At 41.3% G+C, this 26796-nt stretch overlaps 1 protein-coding gene across 1 annotated transcript in view; it reads left to right on the forward strand.

Annotated features, from left to right (window-relative positions):
• Positions 1-26796, forward strand: part of LOC126416750 (Down syndrome cell adhesion molecule-like protein Dscam2) — an 859584-nt gene that overhangs the window by 778166 nt on the left and 54622 nt on the right. The window contains exons 33-34 of the mRNA XM_050084589.1: positions 15090-15282; positions 18773-18934. Coding sequence (XP_049940546.1) covers positions 15090-15282; positions 18773-18934 — 355 coding nt within the window. The remainder of the gene's footprint in view (positions 1-15089; positions 15283-18772; positions 18935-26796) is intronic.

The raw sequence follows: 26796 nt of genomic DNA on the forward strand, positions 1-26796 counted from the left end.
ATTCGTACCATTTTTGGCTTAGATGCAGAAACAATTGTGGAATTGTTGCTATAATTGTTTTTATAAAAGCAATAAAACTGTTTCCCAATACAGAAGAAACCAATTCCACAGTTGTTGCCATCTCTCAGCCGCAAATGGTAAGAATCTTCAACACATTTGCTTTTGAAGCCAAGGTAATTACATTTACAAAAATATTTATGTGTTATGAAGTCGAGTGAAGTGTGAGACTATGGAAAACATTAGACTCCCTACAAAGTTGTTATGTGTCAAAGAATGTGCCTGCCATAATAAGTACAGACAACAAAAGAAATATATTTTTCTCATGTGTGAAATATGTGTTTACAATCTCTTGTTTTCAATGGAGTAAGCTGCAGTTGTACACATATTCAAAAGTATTTCTTCATCATTAAGTAGTAGTTTAGGTCACAGAATCAGGGGGATTCAGCTGTTTTTAGATGTATTTCATGACCATTATCATCTTGATAATTTACTAATCCAGCGAATGCAAAAATGTAATAACTATTGTGTTAGTTAACTAGAAAACAATTAAAAACTAACTTTAATTTTACGGCTACTTTCTCACCACTTGGGATGCTAGCATCGCACCAACTATCAGACAGTAACAATGTTCATAGCAGTGAGTGTTACAACTGTATATGTTTGATTGTGGTCATGTAGCATACTCTCAGTTTGCATTTCCATTCTTCTATAGATTATTCTTTAATATATAACTTGTTACGGTGATAGTGCACTCTTCCTGACATTCACCTGTATTTGCTATCTCTGGGATTATGTGGATGATATTCTCCCTAAAGCAGTGTGTCTCCACCACTTCTACCTATAGTTTAAGAAATCCCAAAGGAATCTTATCTGTCTCTAATCCATATATTATTTATTTGCAAATCATCCAGAGCTGTGTTAAACTCTGGCTATAATACTGGGTACTCTATGTCTTTCAATCTCCTCTCATTTTTCTACTGTCATGTTGGCAGACAAGTTATCCCTCTCCTAGAGGTCCTCAGTGTGCCCTACAAAGTATCTATTCTGTCCTCTACATTTAACAATGGAAATCATTTTGTATTCATAATGTTGATAGTTTTGCTTTTAATTGCACTAAAAGCTATTTTGATTTTCCTGTACATTGAATCTATTTCTGCAAAGAGTAGTTCCTTTCTGATTTCTTCATTTCTTTGTGCAGCTGCATCATGTTATCTTCCCTGCACTTCCCATTTATTTTGTTCCTAAGTGACACGTTCCTGTGGTTCTTTTTGTGTTAGCAGAAGAGCCAACACCGTGTTACGAGTGTAGGCCAAAATGCACACGTTTTAGCTCACGCAGGCTGGCGTGAAGAGGGAAGAACTATACTGACATGAGGTCTGGAACATGACAAGGAATGAGAATTCAGAAAACGGACATAATTAGTTTGATACTTAACTTTAATCCATTAATGATGAAATCCGCTCTTGATGGCACATGATTCACAATATTATCTGTTCAGAATACATTGTTGAAGTAATTATAGTAACTGCATATGGCGCCTTGCTAGGTCGTAGCAAATGACATAACTGAAGGCTATGCTAAACTGTCGTCTCTGCAAATGAGAGTGTCTGTAGACAGTGAACTATCACTAGCAAAGTCGGCTGTACAACTGGGCGAGTGCTACGGAGTCTCTCTAGACTAGACCTGATGTGTGGCGGCGCTCGGTCTGCAATCACTGATAGTGGCGACATGCGGGTCCAACATACACTAACGGACCACGGCAGATTTAAATGCTACCACCCAGCAATTGTGGTGTATGGCAGTGACACCACATTCCTCCCCTGCATATCAGCGTACGGTTGTGGTATAAGGCCTCCGCCCGCCGTGGGGAGGATCCCATGTTGACGAATGCGACGAGGTGGGGAGCCTAACAACAGGCGAGGCTGTGCCACCCGCACCCTGCCATTCAGACCGCGGGGAGCTAGGTAACACCTGAAAACCTATTCCAGGGTGCATGCCACCATGCGGTGTATGCACCCGTAGAGAGACAGGAGGGGCTGAAGGGTCGACCTTCATTGGGCCGGGGCACCCGAAGGGCGAAGGCAACATATGATCCAGAGCGAGCAAGAGTTCCATGTCGGAGGACAACTGGTCACAGGTAGCGATCGGCGGCGCGTGACCCAGGGGGCCGCCCGGCGGCTGCAGCGATGCATCCACTGCGGGTGTCGCCGGCGGGAGAACAGGTGGCGGGGGCGGCACGTTGCCATGGGGCAAAATGGAAGGCAGCGTCGGTAACACCTGGGGCTGAGGCGAGCCAGTAGATGAGTCCCCAGGGTGCTGACTGGACGGCACCGTCGCTGAAAGCAGACGGCGAGTGGCAGATCCCGTGCGACGACAGAGGCCCAGCTGATTGAGATGCCGGCGCACCTCACCAGAAGCTCCCAAAACCAGATACATAGCGCGGCCGAGGCAGCGAAGAATGCGCCCTGCGAGCCAACGCCGTGAACCTCAATAGTGGCGGTAGTAGACAACGTTGCCTGGAGCAAAAGCAGATGTCTGCCGCTGTACAGGAACCTGATGCGGTGGACGTAGCAAAAACATCAAGGTTCGATGATGGCGACCGTGGAGCAACTCAGCCAGCGAGCGATCATCTCGGGGCTGAGAGCGATACGAGGACAAAAAGAGGAATAACGCGTCCTCCCGAGAATGCGACTCTTTCAATTCCAACATCTGTGACTTGAAAGTCATGACCAATCATTCAGCGGCACCGTTTGACTGTGGCAAAAATGGCGCAGATGTCAGATGTTGAATACCATTGGCCTTGCAGAATGACTGAAATTCTGCGGACATGAATTGTGGGCCATTGTCAGAAACAATTGTTTGTGGAAGACCTTCAATGCAAAAGATAGCAGATAACGCTTGGATGGTGGCAGATGATGTCGTGGAAGACATCCGGACAACAAAAGGAAAATTGCTGAATGAATCTATCACAACCAACCATCGAGCATTGCCGAATGGACCAGCAAAATCGATGTGTAAGCGTTGCCAAGGGGAAGTGGCTTTTGGCCATGCAAAGAATTTCCACGGTGGTGCTGATTGTTGTTTGGCACACACCATGCAAGAAGAACACATATTCGTAATCGCGGCATTGATTCCGAACCAAGTACAGTGCTGACGAACAAGTTTTTTTGTTCTCACTGTACCCCAATGTCCTTGGTGGAGAAGCTTTAAGACAGAGGACTGTAACGAACGTGGGACCACGACCCTGGACTGATCATTATCAGAATGCAACAGCAAAACACCACGGCGAACAAAAACTCTCCTTGTGAGCAAAAACTTGGCAAACCAATGGGTCCCCAATCCGTGACTTTGACAAGGGCCTTTGCATAGCAACAAAACGCAGACCGGTAGCAAGGACAAGGTTGGCAATTGTGGCTGTAGCTACACGACGAAAATCAGTCGGAAATGATTCGATCATGTCATCGGTTTCCGAATCAATGAACATGCAAGCAAGTTTTGAGGAATCGAATGCCCTATCCTCAGCAAGAGGCAAACGGGACAACACATTGACGTTTCCGTGCTTAGCAGTGGACCGATACAAGATATCGTAGTGGTACTGCAAGAGGAAAATAGAGCAGTGAATGAATTTCTGCACTGTACGTGTAGGTACAGCCTTGTTCGGATGAAAAAGCGCTGTCAAAGGTTTGTGGTCTGTGATTATGGTGAAGTGACGACCATTCAAGAAGTCATGAAACTTTGTAACACCAAATACGAGAGCCAATTCTTCTTTCTCAATCTGTGAATGATTTCTTTGCGCAGATGAGAGCAATTTTGACGCAAAGGCAATAGGGCAACCGTGCGAGCCATCTTTGTGTGCAAGCACAGCACCGATCCCGAAATCTGATGCATCCACCATCAACAAAAGGGGTTTCTGGGGATCGAATGGCATAAGGCCAGAATTGGAAAGCAACGCCGATTTCAACCGGCGAAAGGCACGTTCGCATTCCGTCATCTAGGCGAACAGAACACCTTTACGGCGTAAGCGATGAAGCGGAGCTGAAATGGAAGAGGCATGCGGCACATAACTGTGATAATCGTTGATTTTTCCCGGCACACTCTGTAGCCGCTTCAAATTTTGCGGCAAAGGCCAGTCTTGTATGGCACGGAGGTGCGTGGGACTGGGATGTATGCCTTGGGCATTGAGTAAATGTCCCAGGTATGGCAAGTCACTAGCAAAAAACACACATTTGTCCTTCCGTAAGCGAAGACCATTATGTCGCAAGACCTGAAATAATGTTCTGAGATTGGCTAAATGTTCTTCTTCCGTCTTTCCGGAGATCACAATATCGTCCAGATAGTTTGGTGCAGTAGGGACCGATGCACAAACAGTTTGTAGATATTGCTGAAACAGTGCATGGGCAGATGCACACCCAATTGGCAGTCATTTTAATTAATGCAAACCAAAATGTATGTTAACCACCAAAACGCGCTGGGATTCTTTGTCCACTGGTATTTGCAAGTACGCATCTGCTAGGTCCAACTTCGAAAAATATTTGCCCGGGCACAGTTTGTCAAAAAGATCTTCCGGGCGGGGTAAAGGAAAAGTTGCAATCACTAGTTGTGGATTCACTGTTGCCTTGAAGTTCACACAAAGTCTCAATTTTCCCGAAGATTTTGGCAAAATTACTAAGGGTGATGCTCAGAGAGAAGCCTGCACATGTTCAATTACACCTTGTGATTCCAAATTGTGTAATGTTTTTGCGACCTCATCACGCAACATTGTGCGCTCTGAAAGATTTCGGATGCGCATTTACTTTCAGTTCCAAATATGCTTTGTAGTTCTTAGCGCGACCGAGGTCCAGTGCAAAAATGTCTGCAAATTCTTCACATAAACAAGAAACACTGTCTGAAGGCACAGTTTGGTTCACAGATAGGACCTGATATACTATAGACAAGTTAAACAACTAAAATGAATTGAAACCAAACAAGTTCACTGCATAAGAAGAACAAAGGACGTAAAATGACACAAGTTTTTTTTGTCCTATGTATGTTGCAAGAAGGCTGCACTATCCTAACACGGGGATTCCTTGACCTGTATAGCTAGTTAACATTTGCGGCACGCCTCGGAGGTGTGCCCAGCAGTTTGTAAGTGTCTTGATTGATCAGCGAAACTGCAGCTTCGGTATCAAGCTGGAATGGTATCACTCTGCTGTTACTGTCCAAGTCTACAAAAAGTTTATTGTCCTGCTGACGAAAAGAGCGACTGTCTCGTGCAACGTGAACTGTCACTGGTACAAAATCACTTGCGACTTGAAGGGAGTTCTGGCGATGTCGACGAACACTATTTCTGTGACGAACACAGTCACTGTTCGAGAGAGTGGCACTGGGCGGAGTGGAATGAATGACATCAATTTCTGTGGGCGAAGTTTCGCGAGCCTGAGTATCCTTGGTTCGATTCTGATGCTGGCGCGAAGCAAAGGGCCTGGAATGGTTTTGAGTTTCCGATCTGAGCTTTTTCTGGCAAACACTCTAAACATGTCCTTTTTTATAACAGTAAAAGGAAATAGCTTGGCGTGATGGGCAATTCTCACACAAATGTGTAATAGCGCACCGCGGGCATGATTTGAGCGCTGCATTTGCTTGCCTGCGCGGCACACGTGGCTGAGAGCCTGGCAGCAGCGGCGCGGCCGGGCGCGAGGGCTGTTTACTGCCTCGCCCGGTGAGCTGGTTAACCTGACACACGGCTGGCGAAGTTTCAATTGATTCCCGAGCAAAGTCAAGTGTGTCCTGCCGATCCAATATGTCCATCACGTATTGAAGGGAGGGAATGACTAGTTTCAAAATCTGTTCCCTTATACGAACATCAGAAACGTTCTGTGCAATTGCATCATGTACCATAGTATCTGAATACAGGAGCCCACATTGACACTCAACAGCACAATCCCTAGTAAGGCCTTGCAAGGTTGCAACCCACTCCTGATTAGTCTGACCTGCCGTACGTTTTGTACGAAAGAAGGTATACCGTTTCACAACTACATTGACTGATTGTTTGAAATATGCATCTAATGCAGACAAAATTTCTTCGTAGGACAGAGTTGCTACGTCGCATCGGGGAAATAATTTGACTATCACACGGTAGGTTTGCACACTGCCGCCCGACAAAAGAAAAGGCTGCCGCTCGTTACCTTGAATTCTGTAGGCGGCAAGATGGAATCCAAATTGGCATGACCACTCCGTCCAGCTTTCCAGTGCAGCATCAAAAGGTCTGAAGGTCAGTGCAACTGCATGTTGTGACTGTGTTAGCGGTGGAGCGGCTGCTGCCGCAACGTTTTGCATTGCACGTTGACCCTGGACGAGTTATCCAAGGGCATCCAGTAATGCCTGCGTCTGCTGATTCTGTAAGCGATAAAATTCGGACAGTACATCTGGAGATTGTGGCGAAGCCATTACGCAATGAAATCAGGGCAGTCACAACGACATTTGTCAATATAGTTAAGAACACCGTTTATACTCCTCGTCACCAATTTTGTGTTAGCAGAAGAGCCACCACCGTGTTACAAGTGGAGGCCGAAATGCACGCATTTTAGCTCATGCAGGCTGGCATGAAGAGGGAAGAACTATACTGACGTGAGGTCTGGAACATGACAAAGAATGAGAATTCAGAAAGCGGACATAATTAGTTTGATACTTAACTTTAACCCATTAATAATTAACGTCGCTCTTGACGGTACATGATTCACAATATTATCTGTTCAGAATACATTGTTGAAGTAATTATAGTAACTGAATATGGCACCTTGCTAGGTCGTAGCAAATGACGTAGCTGAAGGCTATGCTAAACTGTCGCCTCTGCAAATGAGAGCGTCTGTAGACAGTGAACCATCACGAGCAAAGTCGGCTGTACAACTGGTACAAGTGCTAGGGAGTCTCTCTAGACTAGACCTGCTGTGTGGCGGCGCTCGGTCTGCAAGCATTGATAGTGGCGACACACGGGTTCGACATATACTAACGGATCGCAGCCGATTTAAAGGCTACCACCTAACAAGTGTGGTGTCTGGCGGTGACACCACATTCCTTACATTTCCTGAACTTTTTTTTATTTCCTTCTTTCATTGTACAATTGAAATATTGTATCTGCCAGGGTTTCTTCACAGTTACCTTCTTTGTACCTATATTTGACTACTGAATTTCTGTAATGGCCATTTTAGGAATGTCCATTCCTTGTCAACTAAACTGTTTATGGTGATATTCATTATCACAGTACCTACAGCCTCAGAAAACACACACACAATTATTTCTCAGTTCTTCTGTACATATTTAATCCTTCTGATGATTCTCTTTCACTGCATCTTACTGTACTAAATTGTTACCTAAACCTCTCCTTTGCTCCAGGGTACACCTTACAATCCAATATCTGATTTTGGGATCTCTGTCTCAACATAATCTAATGCAGCCTGTATATTCCCAAATATCCAATTATTTTCCAAGTAAACCTTCTCGTCCTGTATTCTTGAAGTGTGTATTTGTATGGTAAAGTCCTGGTACAATGTAAATAATTTTGAAGTGAAGGCGACAACTCACCAGTTAGTAGAGACATTGACTTGTTGACAGGCACATAAACAAGACTGAAAACTTTGCTCACCTGTTAGTCTACATTGTGCCTGCTGAAAACTAGAACGCAGAGTGTCGTAGTGTGTGTGTGTTTTCTACTTTAGGATTCAACAGAAAGCTAGCAAAGTTTTCAGGCTTGTTTATGTGCCTGTTGATGAGCCACATCTCTACTAATTGGCAAGTTGTTACCTCAACTCCTAAATGATTTTTTTTTTGCCCCCATCAGTCTACTGACTGGTTTGATGCGGCCCGCCACGAATTCCTTTCCTGTGCTAACCTCTTCATCTCAGAGTAGCACTTGCAACCTATGTCCTCAATTATTTGCTTGACGTATTCCAATCTCTGTCTTCTTCTACAGTTTTTGCCCTCTACAGCTCTCTCTAGTACCATGGAAGTCATTCCCTCATGTCTTAGCAGATGTCCTATCATCCTGTCCCTTCTCCTTATCAGTGTTTTCCACATATTCCTTTCCTCTCCGATTCTGCGTAGAACCTCCTCATTCCTTACCTTATCAGTCCACCTAATTTTCAACATTCGTCTATAGCACCACATCTCAAATGCTTCAATTCTCTTCTGTTCCGGTTTTCCCACAGTCCATGTTTCACTACCATACAATGCTGTACTCCAGACGTACATCCTCAGAAATTTCTTCCTCAAATTAAGGCCGGTATTTGATATTAGTAGACTTCTCTTGGCCAGAAATGCCTTTTTTGCCATAGCGAGTCTGCTTTTGATGTCCTCCTTGCTCCGTCTGTCATTGGTTATTTTACTGCCTAGGTAGCAGAATTCCTTAACTTCATTGACTTCGTGACCATCAATCCTGATGTTATGTTCCTCACTGTTCTCATTTTTACTACTTCTCATTACCTTCGTCTTTCTCCGATTTACTCTCAAACCATAATGTGTACTCATTAGACTGTTTATTCCGTTCAGCAGATCATTTAATTCTTCTTCACTTTCACTCAGGATAGCAATGTCATCAGCAAATCCTATCATTGATATCCTTTCACCTTGTATTTTAATTCCGCTCCTGAACCTTTCTTTTATTTCCATCATTGCTTCCTCGATGTACAGATTGAAGAGTAGGGGCGAAAGGCTACAGCCTTGTCTTACACCCTTCTTAATACGAGCACTTCGTTCTTGATGGTCCACTCTTATTATTATCCTAAATTATGAACAGTATATTTACTATTACTTGCTAAAATTTATTGCAGAACGCAAGGAGCCCTTTTCTCATCTTCCATTCCTTACCGTAGTGTCACTTTCCAGTCCTCCATGATTACTAGAGTTTAACCTCCCTTTATATACTGAATTACACATTCAGTATCCTCATGCATCTTCTCTATAGGTTTTATGTTGATTCTGATGAGAATAATCCTAACACTGGACTGTTCCCAGTAGCTCACTCTGTGCCCTGCCTATTCATAATGAATCCTGCTCTTTTGCATTTTCTGCTGCTGTCAGTATTACCCTATCTAATGAGATTAATAGTGGTCAATTAATACTGTGGGAGAGAAACATCTCTTTGGTCATTTAAGTATATAGTTAATCAAACAATGGAAAATCCAGTATGGGATGTAACAATACGAGAGAAGGAAAGTTGCTACTCACCATATAGTGGAGATGCTGAGTCGCGATACGCCCAATAAAAATATTAACACAATCATAGCTTTTGGCCATTAAGGCCTTTGTAAGCAGTAGACACATACACACACACACACACACACACACACACACACACACAGGCACAACTTGCACACACGTCTGCAGTCTCAGAGAGCTCCAGTTTCATTTCTCTGAGACTGCAGACGTGTGTGCAAGTTGCACTTGCGTGTGTGTGTGTGTGTGTGTGTGTGTGTGTGTGTGTGTGTGTGTGTGTGTGTGGGTGGGTGGGTGGGTGGGTGGGTGTGTGTGTGTCTACTGCTGACAAAGGCCTTAATGGCCGAAAGCTATGATTGTGTGAATCTTTTTATTGGACCTATCGCAACTCAGCATCTCCGCTATAAGTGTATAGTTATTGTGATGTGATGCATAAATTTGTAAAAACATCATATGTAAATCGAATCAAACAGTGGAAATGCCAGGTAGGAACATCAACAATATAGGAAGAGACAGGTTGCCACTTACCATCAAGACGACTGCTTCTTACCATAAAGAAGACATGTCAAATTGCTGGAGTTGGTGTTTTGTGTGTGTGTGTGTGTGATATATTAAAAAACTAAAATCCCGCCACAATTGCTAAAAAAGCACCTAGTGTTAAGTGTTAACCCAGGTTTCAGCGTAGATAACTACACCCTCTTCAGAACAACAATAAAACTCACAAGTACCTAAGAAGACCTTTGTAATTGATTAAAAGAACAGCATAACTATACATTTATAAATGAAAAAGAATGGAAAACACAAACAGTACATATGTACAACCACTACTTAACTTAATGATGTATGCTCCACCTCACACCGGCCTATGTTTGATGGGCCATGGCCCGCCATAAACTGCAGCTACAAGTGGTTGCTCACTTACAAGCCTGACCCGCTATCTATGCACATGCACAAGACAAGGGGAGTTACTTGAATGTACATGCGCATATGAATACGAGAAAGTTTGTACATGGGTCGGGACAAAATAGCCCATATATTCCCAACCATGGATCAGCGTATATCAAAAAATGGAAGGATAGAAAAAGAGACGAGCTAAATAGGAGATGGAACCTAGAAATAACGGCAAACGGTTGCTTATGCTAGTAAAAAAACTTATATATGAAGCTAGCTACCTATGACAACAGGAGGAGCTCAAGCCAGTAGTTAGACTGGGAAGGGTGGGGGTGGGGGTGGAGGGGGGCTGAGGGGACGTAATCTAAAGACATCATGGTAATAAAGATATAGGGATAAAACATGAGGTGTTCAACGGGCTAAAATCAACTTCATCATAAAAGGAAAATGAGGATAAAAAGAAAGAAGATGAACAGCTTGACCAACTGTGTTTGCCAATCAGCGCGTGCATGTGATAATCCCCAGATCATCAGATTTACAAGTATGAAGAACAAAGTAAAGGAGAAAAACCTTCAAAAAAATTTCTGTTTCTTAGTAGGCGTTAGTCGTTAAGGATATTGTCTTTAACATGTTGCACATGCTTAAAGATCTGCATTTCTTACAAAACATCCAGTTTTAAGCCCTTAACCTCGGCATGAAGTAACTCGATATTAACTGGAGGGCTCGGCGCATGAGCCGTTTGCACAAGGTGTTCTGCAAAAGTAGAGTCCTTAGTACCGTCACTGCTTCTAGTAGGAATATGCTCTTTATACCTGAGACCCAGAGCTCATCCTGTTTGCCTGATGTAAAATTTTGGACAATCCCTGCATGTAATCTTATATACTCCTGATTGGGAAAGTTTATGGCTCTTACTCTGCAAGGAGTGAATTAAATTCCTATGTAAACTATTATTAGTAGTATAGGCGACTCTGAAATTATGGGCTCTGAGTAAACGCTCCAATTTGTAATTTATATTGCCTATGTAAGGGGCAGATATCTTTGCCACCTGTTTGTCATCTAACGCATTCCCTAAGGTGGAAGACATAATATTATTTTTATTTATTTTCTTGTTATACATCTGTCTTACCAACTGAGGACTATAGCCATTATTTATAGCAATATTCTGAAGTGTAACCAGTTCAGTTTCCACCGCATCTGGTGCAAGAGGGATAGCTGTAACTCGATGAATATTAGAATGAAAAAAGGCCATCTTATGGGCGTACGGATGGGTTGAGTTTGCAGGTATAATATTCTCGGAAAACATATTTTTCTGAAAAATATTAGATTCAATGCAGTTGTCAACCACAGTTAAAGTGAGGTCCAAAAAATTTAAGGACCTAGTATTGGATTCTCGCTCAACTGTAAAACTGATATCATGGTGAAGCCCATTAAAAATTGAAAAAAATATGCTCTACATCATTTTGAGAACCATCAATGATTAATAGAATGTCATCAACATACCTTTTGTAAAATTTTATTCTCCTAAGAATCTCTCTGTCACTAGCAAAAATATCAGACTCTAAGCAGTTCATAAAAATTTCTGATAAAATCCCAGCTAGGGGGCTTCCTATAGCCAGACCTGCTGGTTGTAAGTAAAATCTCCCATTAAATGTAAAGTAGTTGTGTTTTAAAACTATCCGTAGCAGTATCATCAACTCATTGATCTCTTTATCCAAAAGTTTTTGATGGTGACGTAAATTGCGGTGTGTGGTCGACCGGTACGTTAAGTATAAACTTGTTATGTCAAACGATACTAGTTTAGAATCTTCAGAACAAGATACCTCGCGTAAACTGGTAGCTAAATGAATGGAATTTTTAACGGAATAGTTTTTACTAAAAACGAAATTTTCTTTAATCTCAGTATGCAAGTATTTTGCCAGCTTATGTAGGCACTTCCCGTACTGTCAACGGTAGGGCAAATTGGGTGATTTAACTTATGAACTTTAAACTGGCTTCTCAATTTAGGGCGCTTGGGATTCATGTTTATCAGCCCATTCTTTCGGAACTCTCCTATCAAATTTATAGTATTTTGGATCCCAGTTCTAATTTCTTTTTGGAGAGTAATAGTGGGGTCTTTGTTAAGTATCACTATCCTGTTGACATTGAAAAAAGCTTTGGTCTTGTCTATGTATTTTTGCTTTGTGGATATAACTACGGAGTTTCCCTTATTGGCTTTAGTGACAATAGCATCATTTTGTATTAGTCTGTGGTTAATACACCTTAAAACCTTATTTGTTTTATCCTCTTTATGTGCACTCTGTGCAAATTTACTCGTAATTTTGCAGGCCTCATAAGCCAATCGGGTTTGTTTCTCGTTAGGCATTTTGGCATAATCTAGACCGATCTTCAAGTCAACTATTCTGTCTTCTAGAACTTTCAGATTTGCGGTGCTAGGCTCGAAATTAAATTTTAATCCTTTAGAGAGGAGACACTCCTCTTGGGGCGAAAATACAATTTCTGTCTTATTAATGACCCAATCAAAGATTATTATTTTTTATTTATTTATTTATTTATTTTTTTAAATGTTCAGCTGTAAAATTTGTGAGTCATTTTGTTAGCACGTTCGTGCTTCTCAAGTAAGTTAGCAATTTTTTTGTCATGTCTGTTGGCAATCTCTATTATTTGTAGATTTGTAGAGCCAATCACTCATTTGCCCTAAATCAAAAAGCATCTATTTGAAAGTTAAAGTGAACAGAATAAAACTTCAAAATTTCTAAGTACATCATATATGCTCTTTCATTCAAAATATCTATCTTGGCATATAAATCAGAGATTCTAGCATTAAATACCTGTAACGCAGCTTCTTTCTAAGGACTGGCATTTTACGGAAGGATTTACCTATGAAACCATCAATAAAACTTGGGGAGAGGTTGGGCACTCTACACTGCTTAATAAAATCAATAGCCATGTTTGCCTTAGCTCTTTTCAGAATAACATCTAAGTATCTACTTGCTGCATCTGTCTCCTTGGCTGGTACGGATTTAAGAACCTTAAACATCGCAGTGCACTAGCAATCATTGGTCAATCGTTGGTTAATATATTAAAAAACTAAAAACCCGCCTCGATTGCGAAAAAAGCACATAGTGTTAAGTATTAAACCACAAAGCAAGAATACGTAGACAAGACTGAAGCTTTTTTCAATGACAATGGGATAGTTATGCTTAACAAATACCCCACTATTACTCTTCAAAAAGAAATTAGAACTGGGATCAAAAATACTATAAATTTGATAGGAGAGTTCCGAAAGAATGAGCTGATAAACATGAATCCCAAGCGCCCTAAATTGAGAAGCCAGTTTAAAGTTCATAAGTTAAATCACCCAATTTGCCCTACCGTTGACAGTACGGGAAATGCCTACATAAGCTGGCAAAATACTTGCATACTGAGATTAAAGAAAATTTCGTTTTTAGTAAAAACTATTCCGTTAAAAATTCCATTCATTTAGCTACCAGTTTATGCGAGGTATCTTGTTCTGAAGATTCTAAACTAGTATCGTTTGACATAACAAGTTTATACTTAACGTACCGGTCGACCACACACCGCAATTTACGTCACCATCAAAAACTTTTGGATAAAGAGATCAATGAGTTGATGATACTGCTACGGATAGTTTTAAAACACAACTACTTTACATTTAATGGGAGATTTTACTTACAACCAGCAGGTCTGGCTATAGGAAGCCCCCTAGCTGGGATTTTATCAGAAATTTTTATGAACTGCTTAGAGTCTGATATTTTTGCTAGTGACAGAGAGATTCTTAGGAGAATAAAATTTTACAAAAGGTATGTTGATGACATTCTATTAATCATTGATGGTTCTCAAAATGATGTAGAGCATATTTTTTTCAATTTTTAATGGGCTTCACCATGATATCAGTTTTACAGTTGAGCGAGAATCCAATACTAGGTCCTTAAATTTTTTGGACCTCACTTTAACTGTGGTTGACAACTGCATTGAATTTAATATTTTTCAGAAAAATATGTTTTCCGACAATATTATAACTGCAGACTTGACCCATCCATACGCCCATAAGATGGCCTTTTTTCATTCTAATATTCATCGAGTTACAGCTATCCCTCTTGCACCAGATGCGGTGGAAACTGAACTGGTTACACTTCAGAATATTGCTATAAATAATGGATATAGGCCTCAGTTGGTAAGACAGATGTATAACAAGAAAATAAATAAAAATAATGTTACGTCTTCCACCTTTGGGGATGCGTTAGATGACAAACAGGTGGCATAGATATCTGCCCCTTACATAGGCAATATAAGTTACAAATTGGAGCGTTTACTCAGAGCCCGTAATTTCAGAGTCGCCTATTCTACTAATAATAGTTTACATAGGAATTTAATTCACTCCTTGCAGAGTAAGAGTGATAAACTTTCCCAATCAGGAGTATATAAGATTACATGCAGGGATTGTCCAAAATTTTACATCAGGCAAACGGGGCGAGCTCTGGGTCTCAGGTATAAAGAGCATATTCCTACTAGAAGCAGTGACGGTACTAAGGGCTCTACTTATGCAGAACACCTTGTGCAAACAGAGATGGAGCATACACCATTAAGTTAAGTAGTGGTTTTAACTTTGTACATATGTACTGTTTGTGTTTTCCTTTTCTCTTTTGTTTATAGATGTATAGCTATGCTGTTCTTTTAATCATTGTCAAAAGTCTTCTTAGGCACTTTTGGGTTTTATTGTTGTTCTGAAGAAGGTTTGGTTATCTACACCAAAACCTGGGTGAACGCTGAACACTAGGTGCTTTTATCGCAATCGAGGTGGGATTTTAGTTTTTTAATATGAAAAAAGGAAGGAATATGTAAACTGAAATGCTTTTATTTCCTCTCTTGTCATCAGCTTGGCAAATATTTTAAATATGTATGCTACATGAAACACTGTTAAATAATGTTGACTGAAATGTTTTAAATAACACACAACAACATGTTAATTATGTAATCTCTCCTTCCAGCCTAGAACTAATGGTCGCTATTCACGAGTAAATAGCCAGAATGGCCCTGGATCCAACTTTTCTCCTGGTCCAGAATATGATGATCCAGCAAACTGTGGTACAGAAGAAGACCAGTATGGCAGCCAGTATGGACAATATGGAGCCCCATACGATCATTATGGAAGCCGTGGCTCAGTAAGCAGAAGGAGTGTTGGTAAGTTAATTTCCCCATGTAATAAATTTCAGTCTTGAATTTTGATGACAAGTGAGTCTAAGAAAACAGAATATTTTTTGCATAAATAAAACAGGAAGTAAGCTATTCTTGTAAAATATTAAACTGCTTTTAAGTTTCTCAGATAATGTTCTTGAAACAACTCATCATTTTCTTGTACCAATTTGACTGTAAGAAGCTGTTGCAATGAGCATGCTTATAAAAAATCTGGTATAAAACGTGGAGTCAGTAGGAGTGCAGGGGCTGTAACACCACCACCACACACAAATTTAACATACATTGCCTAGTAGAAGAGATTAACTACAGATCACTCACTTTGTACGTCACAGACCATGACTCCTGCCTGTCGCCAGACGAATATTTAACTCCTCACTTTGAGCTTTTGTTAGTTTGTTTTGACCAGCTTCCTCTGTGACAGTGAAAGCCTAGTAACCTCAACACAGGAGGGGCTTGTTTTACTGGGCTGTTATTGTGTTTCTCTGTGAATTAACTATAAATACTTTAACTTCCTTTTCATTAGTGAGTCTCAATTGTACTGGTAACTGAGAGGATCTCCTTCATTTCTTCATTCTTCATGGCACGACTCAAGACAGAGGTTGGCTAGAATGGATTTTTCTGGCTGACCTTGTCTTCCCCAATGTTGATGTTCATCACAGCTGTCTTTAATCGTACCTAATATCTGGCTGATGCACAGTTTCCTAAAATGACAAAAATGTTATATACTCTTGGCCACTAATCAACAGAAATTTGGGATATCAGCTCAATAAAGGCTGGAAACCTACATTTATAGTTACTATAACTTCACCAGTTGTTGAGGAATGAATTCAGCAATAACACACTGTTGAGGAGCTGAATTCCAGAGGGTCAGGATAAATATTTGTAACATGCCCAGGCTCATACATGGGCTTCTGTGGCTTGACAGTGACTAGTTCACAGCTTGGCCCAGGGTCCTTAGATTATTTCCCTGGTGAAGGACTGTGGATGACAGCTTCCTCTCCTCCTAATGATTGTATACTTCGGAGAGCTACTGTATAAAAAGAATCACCACTATAGCTCTCTACCATCAAACCAGCACATGAAGGTGATGAGCAGCTGCTTCACAGTTTTATTGTGAAGTTTTTGCAGCAGTATTTAGTATGATGTCTGAGAATCATATAAGCAGTTGACAAAGTGACGAAACAAATGTCAAATTGAACTATTAAATAAAAATGGGAAAACATGAGCACTCACCTGCAGTTGTGTAACATATACACTCCTGGAAATGGAAAAAAGAACACATTGACACCGGTGTGTCAGACCCACCATACTTGCTCCGGACACTGCGAGAGGGCTGTACAAGCAATGATCACACGCACGGCACAGCGGACACACCAGGAACCGCGGTGTTGGCCGTCGAATGGCGCTAGCTGCGCAGCATTTGTGCACCGCCGCCGTCAGTGTCAGCCAGTTTGCCGTGGCATACGGAGCTCCATCGCAACACTGGTAGCATGCCGCGACAGCGTGGACGTGAACCGTATGTGCAGTTGACGGACTTTGAGCGAGGGCGTATAGTGGGCATGCGGGAGGCCGGGTGGACGTACCGCCGAATTGCTCAACACGTGGGGCGTGAGGTCTCCACAGTACATCGATGTTGTCGCCAGTGGTCGGCGGAAGGTGCACGTGCCCGTCGACCTGGGACCGGACCGCAGCGACGCACGGATGCACGCCAAGACCGTAGGATCCTATGCAGCGCCGTAGGGGACCGCACCGCCACTTCCCAGCAAATTAGGGACACTGTTGCTCCTGGGGTATCGGCGAGGACCATTCGCAACCGTCTCCATGAAGCTGGGCTACGGTCCCGCACACCGTTAGGCCATCTTCCGCTCACGCCCCAACATCGTGCAGCCCGCCTCCAGTGGTGTCGCGACAGGCGTGAATGGAGGGACGAATGGAGACGTGTCGTCTTCAGCGATGAGAGTCGCTTCTGCCTTGGTGCCAATGATGGTCGTATGCGTGTTTGGCGCCGTACAGGTGAGCGCCACAATCAGGACTGCATACGACCGAGGCACACAGGGCCAACACCCGGCATCATGGTGTGAGGAGCGATCTCCTACACTGGCCGTACACCACTGGTGATCGTCGAGGGGACACTGAATAGTGCACGGTACATCCAAACCGTCATCGAACCCATCGTTCTACCATTCCTAGACCGGCAATGGAACTTGCTGTTCCAACAGGACAATGCACATCCGCATGTATCCCGTGCCACCCAACGTGCTCTAGAAGGTGTAAGTCAACTACCCTGGCCAGCAAGATCTCCGGATCTGTCCCCCATTGAGCATGTTTGGGACGAGTTGAAGCGTTGTCTCACGCGGTCTGCACGTCCACCACGAACGCTGGTCCAACTGAGGCGCCAGGTGGAAATGGCATGGCAAGCCGTTCCAGAGGACTACATCCAGCATCTCTACGATCGTCTCCATGGGAGAATAGCAGCCTGCATTGCTGCGAAAGGTGGATATACACTGTACTAGTGCCGACATTGTGCATGCTCTGTTGCCTGTGTCTATGTGCCTGTGGTTCTGTCAGTGTGATCATGTGATGTATCTGACCCCAGGTATGTGTCAATAAAGTTTCCCCTTCCTGGGACAATGAATTCACGGTGTTCTTATTTCAATTTCCAGGAGTGTAGTTCATAGACACACATAACAGCACAGGTGCTTAATTAGATATCAAACTAACACTCTTTCTCTAGTGTAACCAATATATTCTCTCTCTCTCTCTCTCTCTCTCTCTCTCTCTCTCTCTCACTCCCCCTTCCCCCCCCCCCCCTCTCACATGGGTGCATGCATGCCCACCCACCTACCCATACGCGCGCACACACACACACACACACACACACACACACACACACACTGGCTGTGACATCCCTTGCTAAGGCTGTGCCGTCACTGTCAGTGCCCCAAAGACAAGAGCAAGTGTATGTCAGTAAAAATAGTAGCTGGTAAGGTAATTAAGTCTTTGTGCTGTTAAGCATGCACCAAACATTATTTACCTGTGGGTGAATGATTCCTTTTACTTTTTGTTATTTATTGTTTCTATCGTGGAATTTCCATCATTAAAATTAGATGTAGTCTCTAAAACTTCCAAACTTACTTATCATCATCAGATAGTGGTACACTTAAATTTAAGCATTCATTAAATGAAAGTCTGTGAATATATAATGTAGGTTTTTTAATGTGTCACTGAAATTGTCTATAATACCTTTGCTTGTTACTGTTCAAATTTAAATTTCTGAATCATGTTTCTGAGTTGGATTCAGTTTCATGGCCACATTGACCACTTGCTTTCTAGCCTGCATGATATGTGTAATAAATTAATGACATTCTAAACAGATGAAATTGAACATTCAGCACTTTTATCTAAAATATTAACCATTCTGCTGTTTTGTTTTGGTTGGTGAAATAATTTAAAAATGCCTTAAATTTTATAACAGGTTCTGCTCGCAATCTGCCAATGTCTGGGAGTCCGGAACCACCACCTCCTCCACCTCGTAACCATGACCCAAATAACTCATCTTTTAATGACTCCAAAGAGAGTAATGAAATATCAGAGGCTGAATGTGATCGTGACCAACTAGTAAATAGAAATTATGGAGGTAAGTTGTAAAAATGGAAGAACAAAAATAAATAACATTTTTGTTCAGTTCCACAAATGATAGCCGAGAAATGTTAGCTCTTATCAGAAACTTTAGCTGTTTTAATTTCACACATATTTCCATAATTTCTCTTATTGTTACAATATTTTAGCAATAACTTGAAGAAATACATATAGCTCTAAAATAGTCTGTTCCATATTGTTTTTCCAAACTATTTCATGATCAGAATATTTACATGCTACTCTACATTTATCCCCATTTGAGCTATACGGAAGGGAATTAAGCAAAATAGTGTAGTTAGGATAACCAAAATGGTTCCTTCACATGCCAAATGTTTCATAACATTTTTAGACGCAGCTTTCTCTTCTGGATAAAGACATTTTCTCTTTTAGTTTGGTTTTTGATTTATATTATCAAATAAAATTTTATTTTATTTATTTATTTATTTTTTCTCTAAGAAACAACTTTGTCAGCCTTTAATAGAGAATTATTTAGAACAATTTACTGTTTTTGCAGTTGTTTGGAATATGAATATTTTGCTGTAGTAGACAATCGATAAAGTCTTTGTTTTCTGTAAGGCGTTGTCCATAACTGTTGCTCACGGTTTAAATAAGTTTTTAATGGCTCTTTGATGACAACAAGAGCTCCAGAACAATTCAGATTCCAGTTCTGTATGCCTTTAGCTGAGACAAGTTCCCATTGCATTTTAATACATTGATCAGAAACTGAAACCGAGGAAGACTCGTTTATATAAATTCTCAGCTTTTTACATTCCTGGATGTAGAAATACAATAACAAAGCAGTTTATTGCTTTGATAACGGTGTTATAGTAACGAAAATGAGAGCTATAATTGTATGACCTTATTACTACATGAACGTAGATTTCTTAGAGAAAAACAACATTAAGCTTAAAAAAAGGTTGAATGTGTATTTGAACTCACAGCATTTCCATTAACAATCCAGTGATTTTACACTAATGTATCTTACAAGCAATTCCATTTCACTTATTTTGTTACAGTACACTGTATCTGTAATGCCACCTTAGATTGCAGAAGTGATTTATGTGATAAATTGCCTAAGAACAGAAACACAGAACATGATTCACGAATTGAGCATAATGCATGGGAACAACTTTGGCTGTGGTGCACAGTGCCGCACTGCGCTAATATAACTTATATTTACTGCACATTGCAGTGAGATATGGCTCTCCTTCCACCCTTAAAAACAATTTCAGTCTGATAGTTGCATGTATATGTACATGTGACCTAAAGTCCCTTGAACATAAATGGACCACATTTTTCACTGCAAGCTCTCTGAATTAACTAATGTAGTTTTCTTAATTTCAAAACATCAGAATAAGTACAACCACTAAAGGCAAACTACAATGTGAGACTATAATTTGCGAAAGAGTCAAAGCTTTTAATCAAATAGTAAATTTACAGTCGTGTGATAAAGAATGAGAATTTGAAATTTTTCTTTTCAAGTTTTTTCCCTTGTTTGCAAGTGATCTCGGAAATTATGAATATTTTTGCTGTAGCATAACAGAACATGCAGAGACCACTGCGTATTTTGTATTTGGCAGTCCTATCTCTCCCCGCCCACCCTTGCAACCCATGTGGGCTGCATCACCTGGCAAGGCCCTGCTGCTTGTGTCCACAAAGCATGCAACACACTAAGCATGTGGAGCGAGAAACTGCTGAAATTGGCTGACACCAGGAACCTACCACTCAACTTGTAGAAACATTAATCACAAAATAATTTTAATTAGATTATAGCACTGTACTCTGTCATCAGATCTGCCAAAATCACTGCCTATCCTGCTTTACAGAGTGGGTGAGCCTTCAGCCTACACATTCTGTGATGAGGTATGGACATCAAACTGCATATTTCCTATCCGTGTTTTCATATCCTTCCACCACCTTCCAAACATGTTCACAACAGTAGCATACAAACAGCCAAACACCTTCACTATTTTAGAGGTGCTCACTCCCAGGTGTCAGGCCATAACAAGCTGCCCTTGATCGAACAATGGGAAATGCCAGATGGAATAACAGTCAGGCTGCAGCACCTGGAGATAATGTGTTCGATTTGTATTTGTGTGTTTTCTATTTCAGAAGAACGACTTTTTTGTCTAAAGCTGCATAAATATTTAGCAGTCTTTCTCATTGTGCATGTCTGTGACTCAAAGCCTTCTCGAAGTGATTGTTGCCTTTTATGAAGGTCACTTGTGTCTGTCGATTTCTTAATCTGTGGCTCGTATCATCACTAGAATGATTGCTCGTCTGCCTTGGCTCCACTTACGTGTATTTCTTATTATATAATATGCCACTATGCCACCAGGTGGTATTCAGTCTAGCAGTGGCAGTGGTTGTAATGTTTTGGCTCATCGGTGTATTTGGATCTTCTTGGACAGTTCGTACAACCAGAAGCAGTCTCTTGTGTACCTTGAGAACAGTTGTAGTCCCTGTGTACAGAGTATTCTGAACAAATAATGGCCAATGTTTTCAACCCTTAGAAATAGCTTATGCATATTGACAATAGTTAATAAAGTAGTGTTCATTTGCCACCTGTGAAAAGCCAGACCTTTGGAGTGCACTTGACATATACAAAAAAGAGAAAAAGGTAGAAAAGAAAGCTGTATATATACTTTGGGCTTTATAGATTTTTGAAAAACCTTACTGTTCCACGAGGCAAGGAAAAGTAATCCACAACCTTTGTCAGGAAAGAGATAAGAAGCAGGAAAGAAGTCAAATAAGTAATGTGGTAGCAGTGGTCATTAAAATTAGAGAGTATTAATGAAGACTAGACAGAAATTGTTTGATGTAAATGTAAATGCCATGTGACTAGGGCCTCCCATCTGGTAGACCGTTCACCAGGTGCAAGTCTTTCAATTTGAGGCCACTTTGGCGACTTGCGCGTCGATGGGGATGAAATTATCATGATTAGGACAACACAACACCCAGTCCCTGAGTGGAGAAAATCTCCAACCCAGCTGGGAATCGAACCTGGGCCCTTAGGATTGACATTCTGTCATGCTGACCACTTTTTTTTTTTTTTTTTTTTTTTTTTTCATTTTTTTTTTTTTTTTTTTTTTTTTTTTTTTTTTTTTTTTTTTTTTTTTTTGTTGTTGTTGTTGTTTTTAATGGGTTATGAAACTAAATTGCCTCTTGAAGAACAATGTTAGAAAATTGTAAATAGTAATCCGAATTGATTACGGTGAAAATAACTCTCTCTATAATACTATTGACTGCATTAACAGAACGCAAAATATTCTTCCATTAGAATTTAAACAAAAGTGAGAGAGAAGCAAAAATAAAAAGTAAGATAGGAAAATAAACTTCTTCAGTGATGCACGTCTTTTGCATGAGAATAGTTTTTCCTTACTATTCTTGTGCTGTGGCATGACTCCTGTTACTTCGTGGGAAAACATGCTTTTTCGGGGTTCTGTTGAGGCCTTCACGGCTACCGTATCGGTCCCGGGGCACACGAAGTCCCCACCGTACTTCACCCTCAACAGCAATCCCCTACTTTCGCAGTCTGTCTTGTTCAGTCGATTTCATATTATTTAGGTATTAACCGATGCCTTGTTTCTGAAACAAAATTTGCATCATATTTCCGAACTTCTTTTTATGGTCTTTGTTCCGGTATATTTTGAAGTATTCGTCTTTCATATATTCTCGATAGTCTCGTAGATTATCATTGCCTTTGTTGTTAACAACATAATTGACAAAATTTCCGAATAGCCACAAGATGACATTGTTTTTTTGTGGTGGAAAGGAAATTTCTTCTGGGAAGAGTATATCGTTTAATGTGATTTCTCTTCCATCGGTCCGTTTGAGAAAAGCGACTTGCAATACAATGTCATTCCAAATATCCTTGTATCCATTACAGATGAAGCGATGCTTTAAGGAGTCCAAAGTGTGACATTTTGGGCACACATTGGTTGCTTGTAGTCCTATTGAATACAGTTTTTCATTGGTACTAATAATGTCGTTGACAACTTTGTACCATGACGCTTGCACTTCCGTAGTCAGTGTTTTGTTATTTATATTTGCCCATATTTTTTCCCAGTTTTTGTTTGGATACTTCAGCTCCATTTTATTTTGGTTTTCGCGTGATCGTAACTTCTCTACTATATATTTACTTGTCCTCTTATTTTTGTCTGTTAAAATGCATGTCAAGTAGCTTAATTCTACATAAAAATCCTTAATATGCTTCAGGTTGTAATTTATGTTGTGAACATCTACTGGCGGCTGCATGCTTCCGGGTTTGAGAAGGTCAAATAGAGCGGCAGTTATGCTGTTCGGCTGTGTTTCTATAAGTTTCAGCGTTCTTTTAATGAAGAGGGCAGTGTTTTTCCTCCGAAGGTCTGTCAGCCCTAGGCCTCCGTTTTCGGGTCTCGATGTAGTCGTTCCTACTGCTACTCTAAAAATATGGCCTTTCCATACGTATCGACAGATTGTGCTCATTATAGATTTCACTATGTCTGGAGGTGTGGGTAAGATCTGAGCGACATATGCAGCTTTCGAAAGAACTGCACAGTTGATTAGTTTAATTCTTTGCTTGATATTTAAGTCTCTCGTTTCATGCAGTATTAAGCTGCCTCTGATTTTTCCTAACACCTGTTTCCAATTAGCTGCCGTCGTTCTTAATGGGCAACTGTAAAAAGTTATGCCCAAAGCAGTGTGACGGTCCACCCTGCTTGCCCAAGGTAGCTGCACATTGTCAAGACCATGTAAATTTAAAAAGGAACTTTTCGTTTCATTTATCCTCGCACCAGTTGCCGTGCAATAAAGCAATAACTTGTCTGTTAGGTGGGCAGTCATCATCGCTCCTTACTAGAACCCCCACATCGTCAGCGTATGCATTTGTAACCGTCTTCAGCCCAGCTATTGTTATGCCTTCTAAGGTTGTGTTCAAAAGCCGTAAAAGGGGTTCCAGAGAAACCACATAAAACAACATGGACAAAGGACTTCCCTGAGGAACTCCACTAGATATCAATACTTCATTAGTATATTGTCCATTGATCGAGATTTTGGTTCGTATGCCTCTGACGATGTTCATTAAAACCGCTAAGTTGCCATCATTGAAACCTATGTGTTTCAAGATGCTGAACAGATATCCGTAGTTGACTCTGTCAAACGCTTTAGCAAAATCAATGAAGGCAATGCCTCCATCCGCTGACGATGATGAGAAAATAGAAATAATGTCTCGATATTCACATACAGACTTAAAAATGGTACGTCGAGGGAGACACGTCTGGTGGCATCCAATGACTTTTCCTAAAATCGGTACCATTCGTTCTTTAATTACACGCGCAACTACCTTGTAATCTGAGTTCATCAGACTGATCGGCCTCATTTTAGTAATATCTTTCGTGTCCGTACTCCTTCCCTTTGGAAGTAGTACAGTTACACTTTCCTTGAAAGCAGCAGGAATTGTCTCTCCCCTCAAGACGTCATTAACTACTTCCGTGAATTGGGAACCTATTAGGTGCCAAAAGGTCCTATAAAACTCCACAGGCAGGCCGTCTGGGCCTGGAGACTTACGTGAAGGTGAAGATTTGAGTATATCAATAACCTCGTCATTCGTAATGTCTATCGTTAAACCTCTGTTCTCCTCCTCTGTAATGACTGCCTCTATTCCGGAGTTCTGTAAAAACTCTTGTACTGAGTTGTCGTCAGTAGCATTTCCAGAATATAATTGCTGAAAATATCTATGTGCTTCAGTTAAGATATCCCTTTGTTCTGTCAGGACTCTGTTATCTTCCGTTCTGAGGCTGGCAATAAAATTTCTTCTTCTGTTTTTTGTGTGTTGTATCAAGTGGTAGATGGAGGTATTTTCTGCCTCCACCGTCGTCCTAGTGTGTGATTTGACTTGTAATCCCTCCAAATGTACCCTCTTGATACTTATCATTTTGGCTTTAACGTTTTTAATATTGATAAAGACGTCTTGAGACATTGGTTGGTCGTAAAGGTCTCTTAAGCAAGAGTAGTAAAACTCCATTGTGTGTCTTGACCACATTGCCCTTTCCTTGGCGTAAGATATCAGCGCTGCCCTTATCTTTTTCTTAGCGGCCATAGTCCACCATTCAATAGTTGTTCTATATTTAGTACGCATCCTTAACACAGACTGCCAAGTTTCTTGCATCTTGAAAGCTAGAGCGTTTTCAGAGAGGGTATTGATATTTAATTTCCATAGTGGGCGACCCCAATATGTCTTTTGCCTGGTTAATTTGATGCTGCACCTCACTCCGAGGTGGTCGGAGAAGGCAGCTGGTATCACCTCGATACTACTGACTTTAGTGCCTAAAGTGGGGGTGACATATATTCTGTCGATTCTGCTCTGTGTAGCACCAGTGATATATGTGAAGCGAACCAGCGTCGGATATTTTATTTCCCATGCGTCAAACCACTTCATGTTGGTGACCAAAGCCTGCAGTTCTTGCGAGAAGTTAAAAGTTGGTCGCTGATCCTTTTTATTTAAAACGCAATTAAAATCTCCACCAATGACAATTTCTGCAGGGTTTTCTTGGAGTAGAAATAAAATGTCACTTTTAAAAAAGGCTGCCCTCTCACGTCTCGCATTGTTGCCTGAAGGTGCGTATAGGTTTATAAAAGTGGTGTTAAAAATTTTGCAGCTAATTCCCCTCCCCGACTCTAAAAGGCACACGTTTGTCATCTCGATCCCTTCTTTAGCAAGGATGGCTGTTCCACACGCGTTTTCTGGTGCCACATTCAACACCTCTTTGTACCCTGAAACATACAAGTCTTTGACATTAACTTCCTGCAGGAAGGCGACATCTGTATCTGACTGATACAGAAAGTCCTTCAGTGCAGCTACCTTTGCTTGACTCTGAATTTTATTTATGTTTAAGGTGGTCACGTTATATGTATGTTCCACTGTGAGACGCTACGAGACAGTAGACAGAGGACACGGTATTGGAACCGCGTACAATAACTTCAGGTTAGATATATATAGTGTTATTTTATTTTGCTTTTATTCCATTGACGGTTTTCCTTCGTTTTTTCTTTTTTGTTTCTTTCTTCTTAGAGTTAGATGTGACAATTTTTAATAAAAAAATTCTTCCTCAAAATCCCCTTCCGCCCCCATTTCATCGGTCTGATCCTCCTTTTCGTCCGCCCAGTTAAATCGTGGCTCGGTGATGTCGTGTCCATGTCCTTGTCCAAGTCTGGTTTCATTGTCCATATCTGATGCCGTATTGTCATGCAAGGGTTCATATGTTCCGGGTGGCGTGTCAGCCCGTTCTGGTCCCGTGTTCCGATCCGAAGACTCGCCGACCACTTCCTTTTGTGTATCTTCGTCCTTCCTTTCGGTCTCCTGTATCTTCCTCAGCCGCTCTCTTAAAGGAGGGGCCAAATTCTCTGCAGCTTGATGTGCTCTGCGTCTCTTTTTATTTTTTGATGATTTCGGTGAAATCGTCGGTGAAACCTTTGGTGAACTTCCCGGCGACTCCATGGAAGGTCGAGGAGAAGTCACCTGTCCCGCCTTCGTGGTGGAAGATTTTTGAGCTCCGTTAATTTCGGAGTCGGCAGTTGCTGCTGTTTCTACGACGCGTGAGACGGGTGGTGTCATCGGTTCGTCTTCTTGTGCCCCTCCTTTTCTTTTGACGTTTCCTGAACCTGTCCGTGGTGTCCTATCATCTGTGTGGTTGTCAGTTTTCTGTTGTATCACTGCCTCTTTATGTCCATCTACTGTAGTTCCCTCTGGGATGTTGGCCTTTTCGTGTGTTACTACCGCTTCGCACTCTGCCATGTCTACATCAGGTATGATCGATGAAGTTGGTCGCTCGTTGGAAGAGTTGTCAGACTCAGAGGGCAAGCGCGGTGCGTCCTCAGTGA

This window comes from Schistocerca serialis, chromosome 8 (assembly GCF_023864345.2).
Source record: "Schistocerca serialis cubense isolate TAMUIC-IGC-003099 chromosome 8, iqSchSeri2.2, whole genome shotgun sequence".
Taxonomy (NCBI): Eukaryota; Metazoa; Arthropoda; class Insecta; order Orthoptera; family Acrididae; genus Schistocerca; species Schistocerca serialis.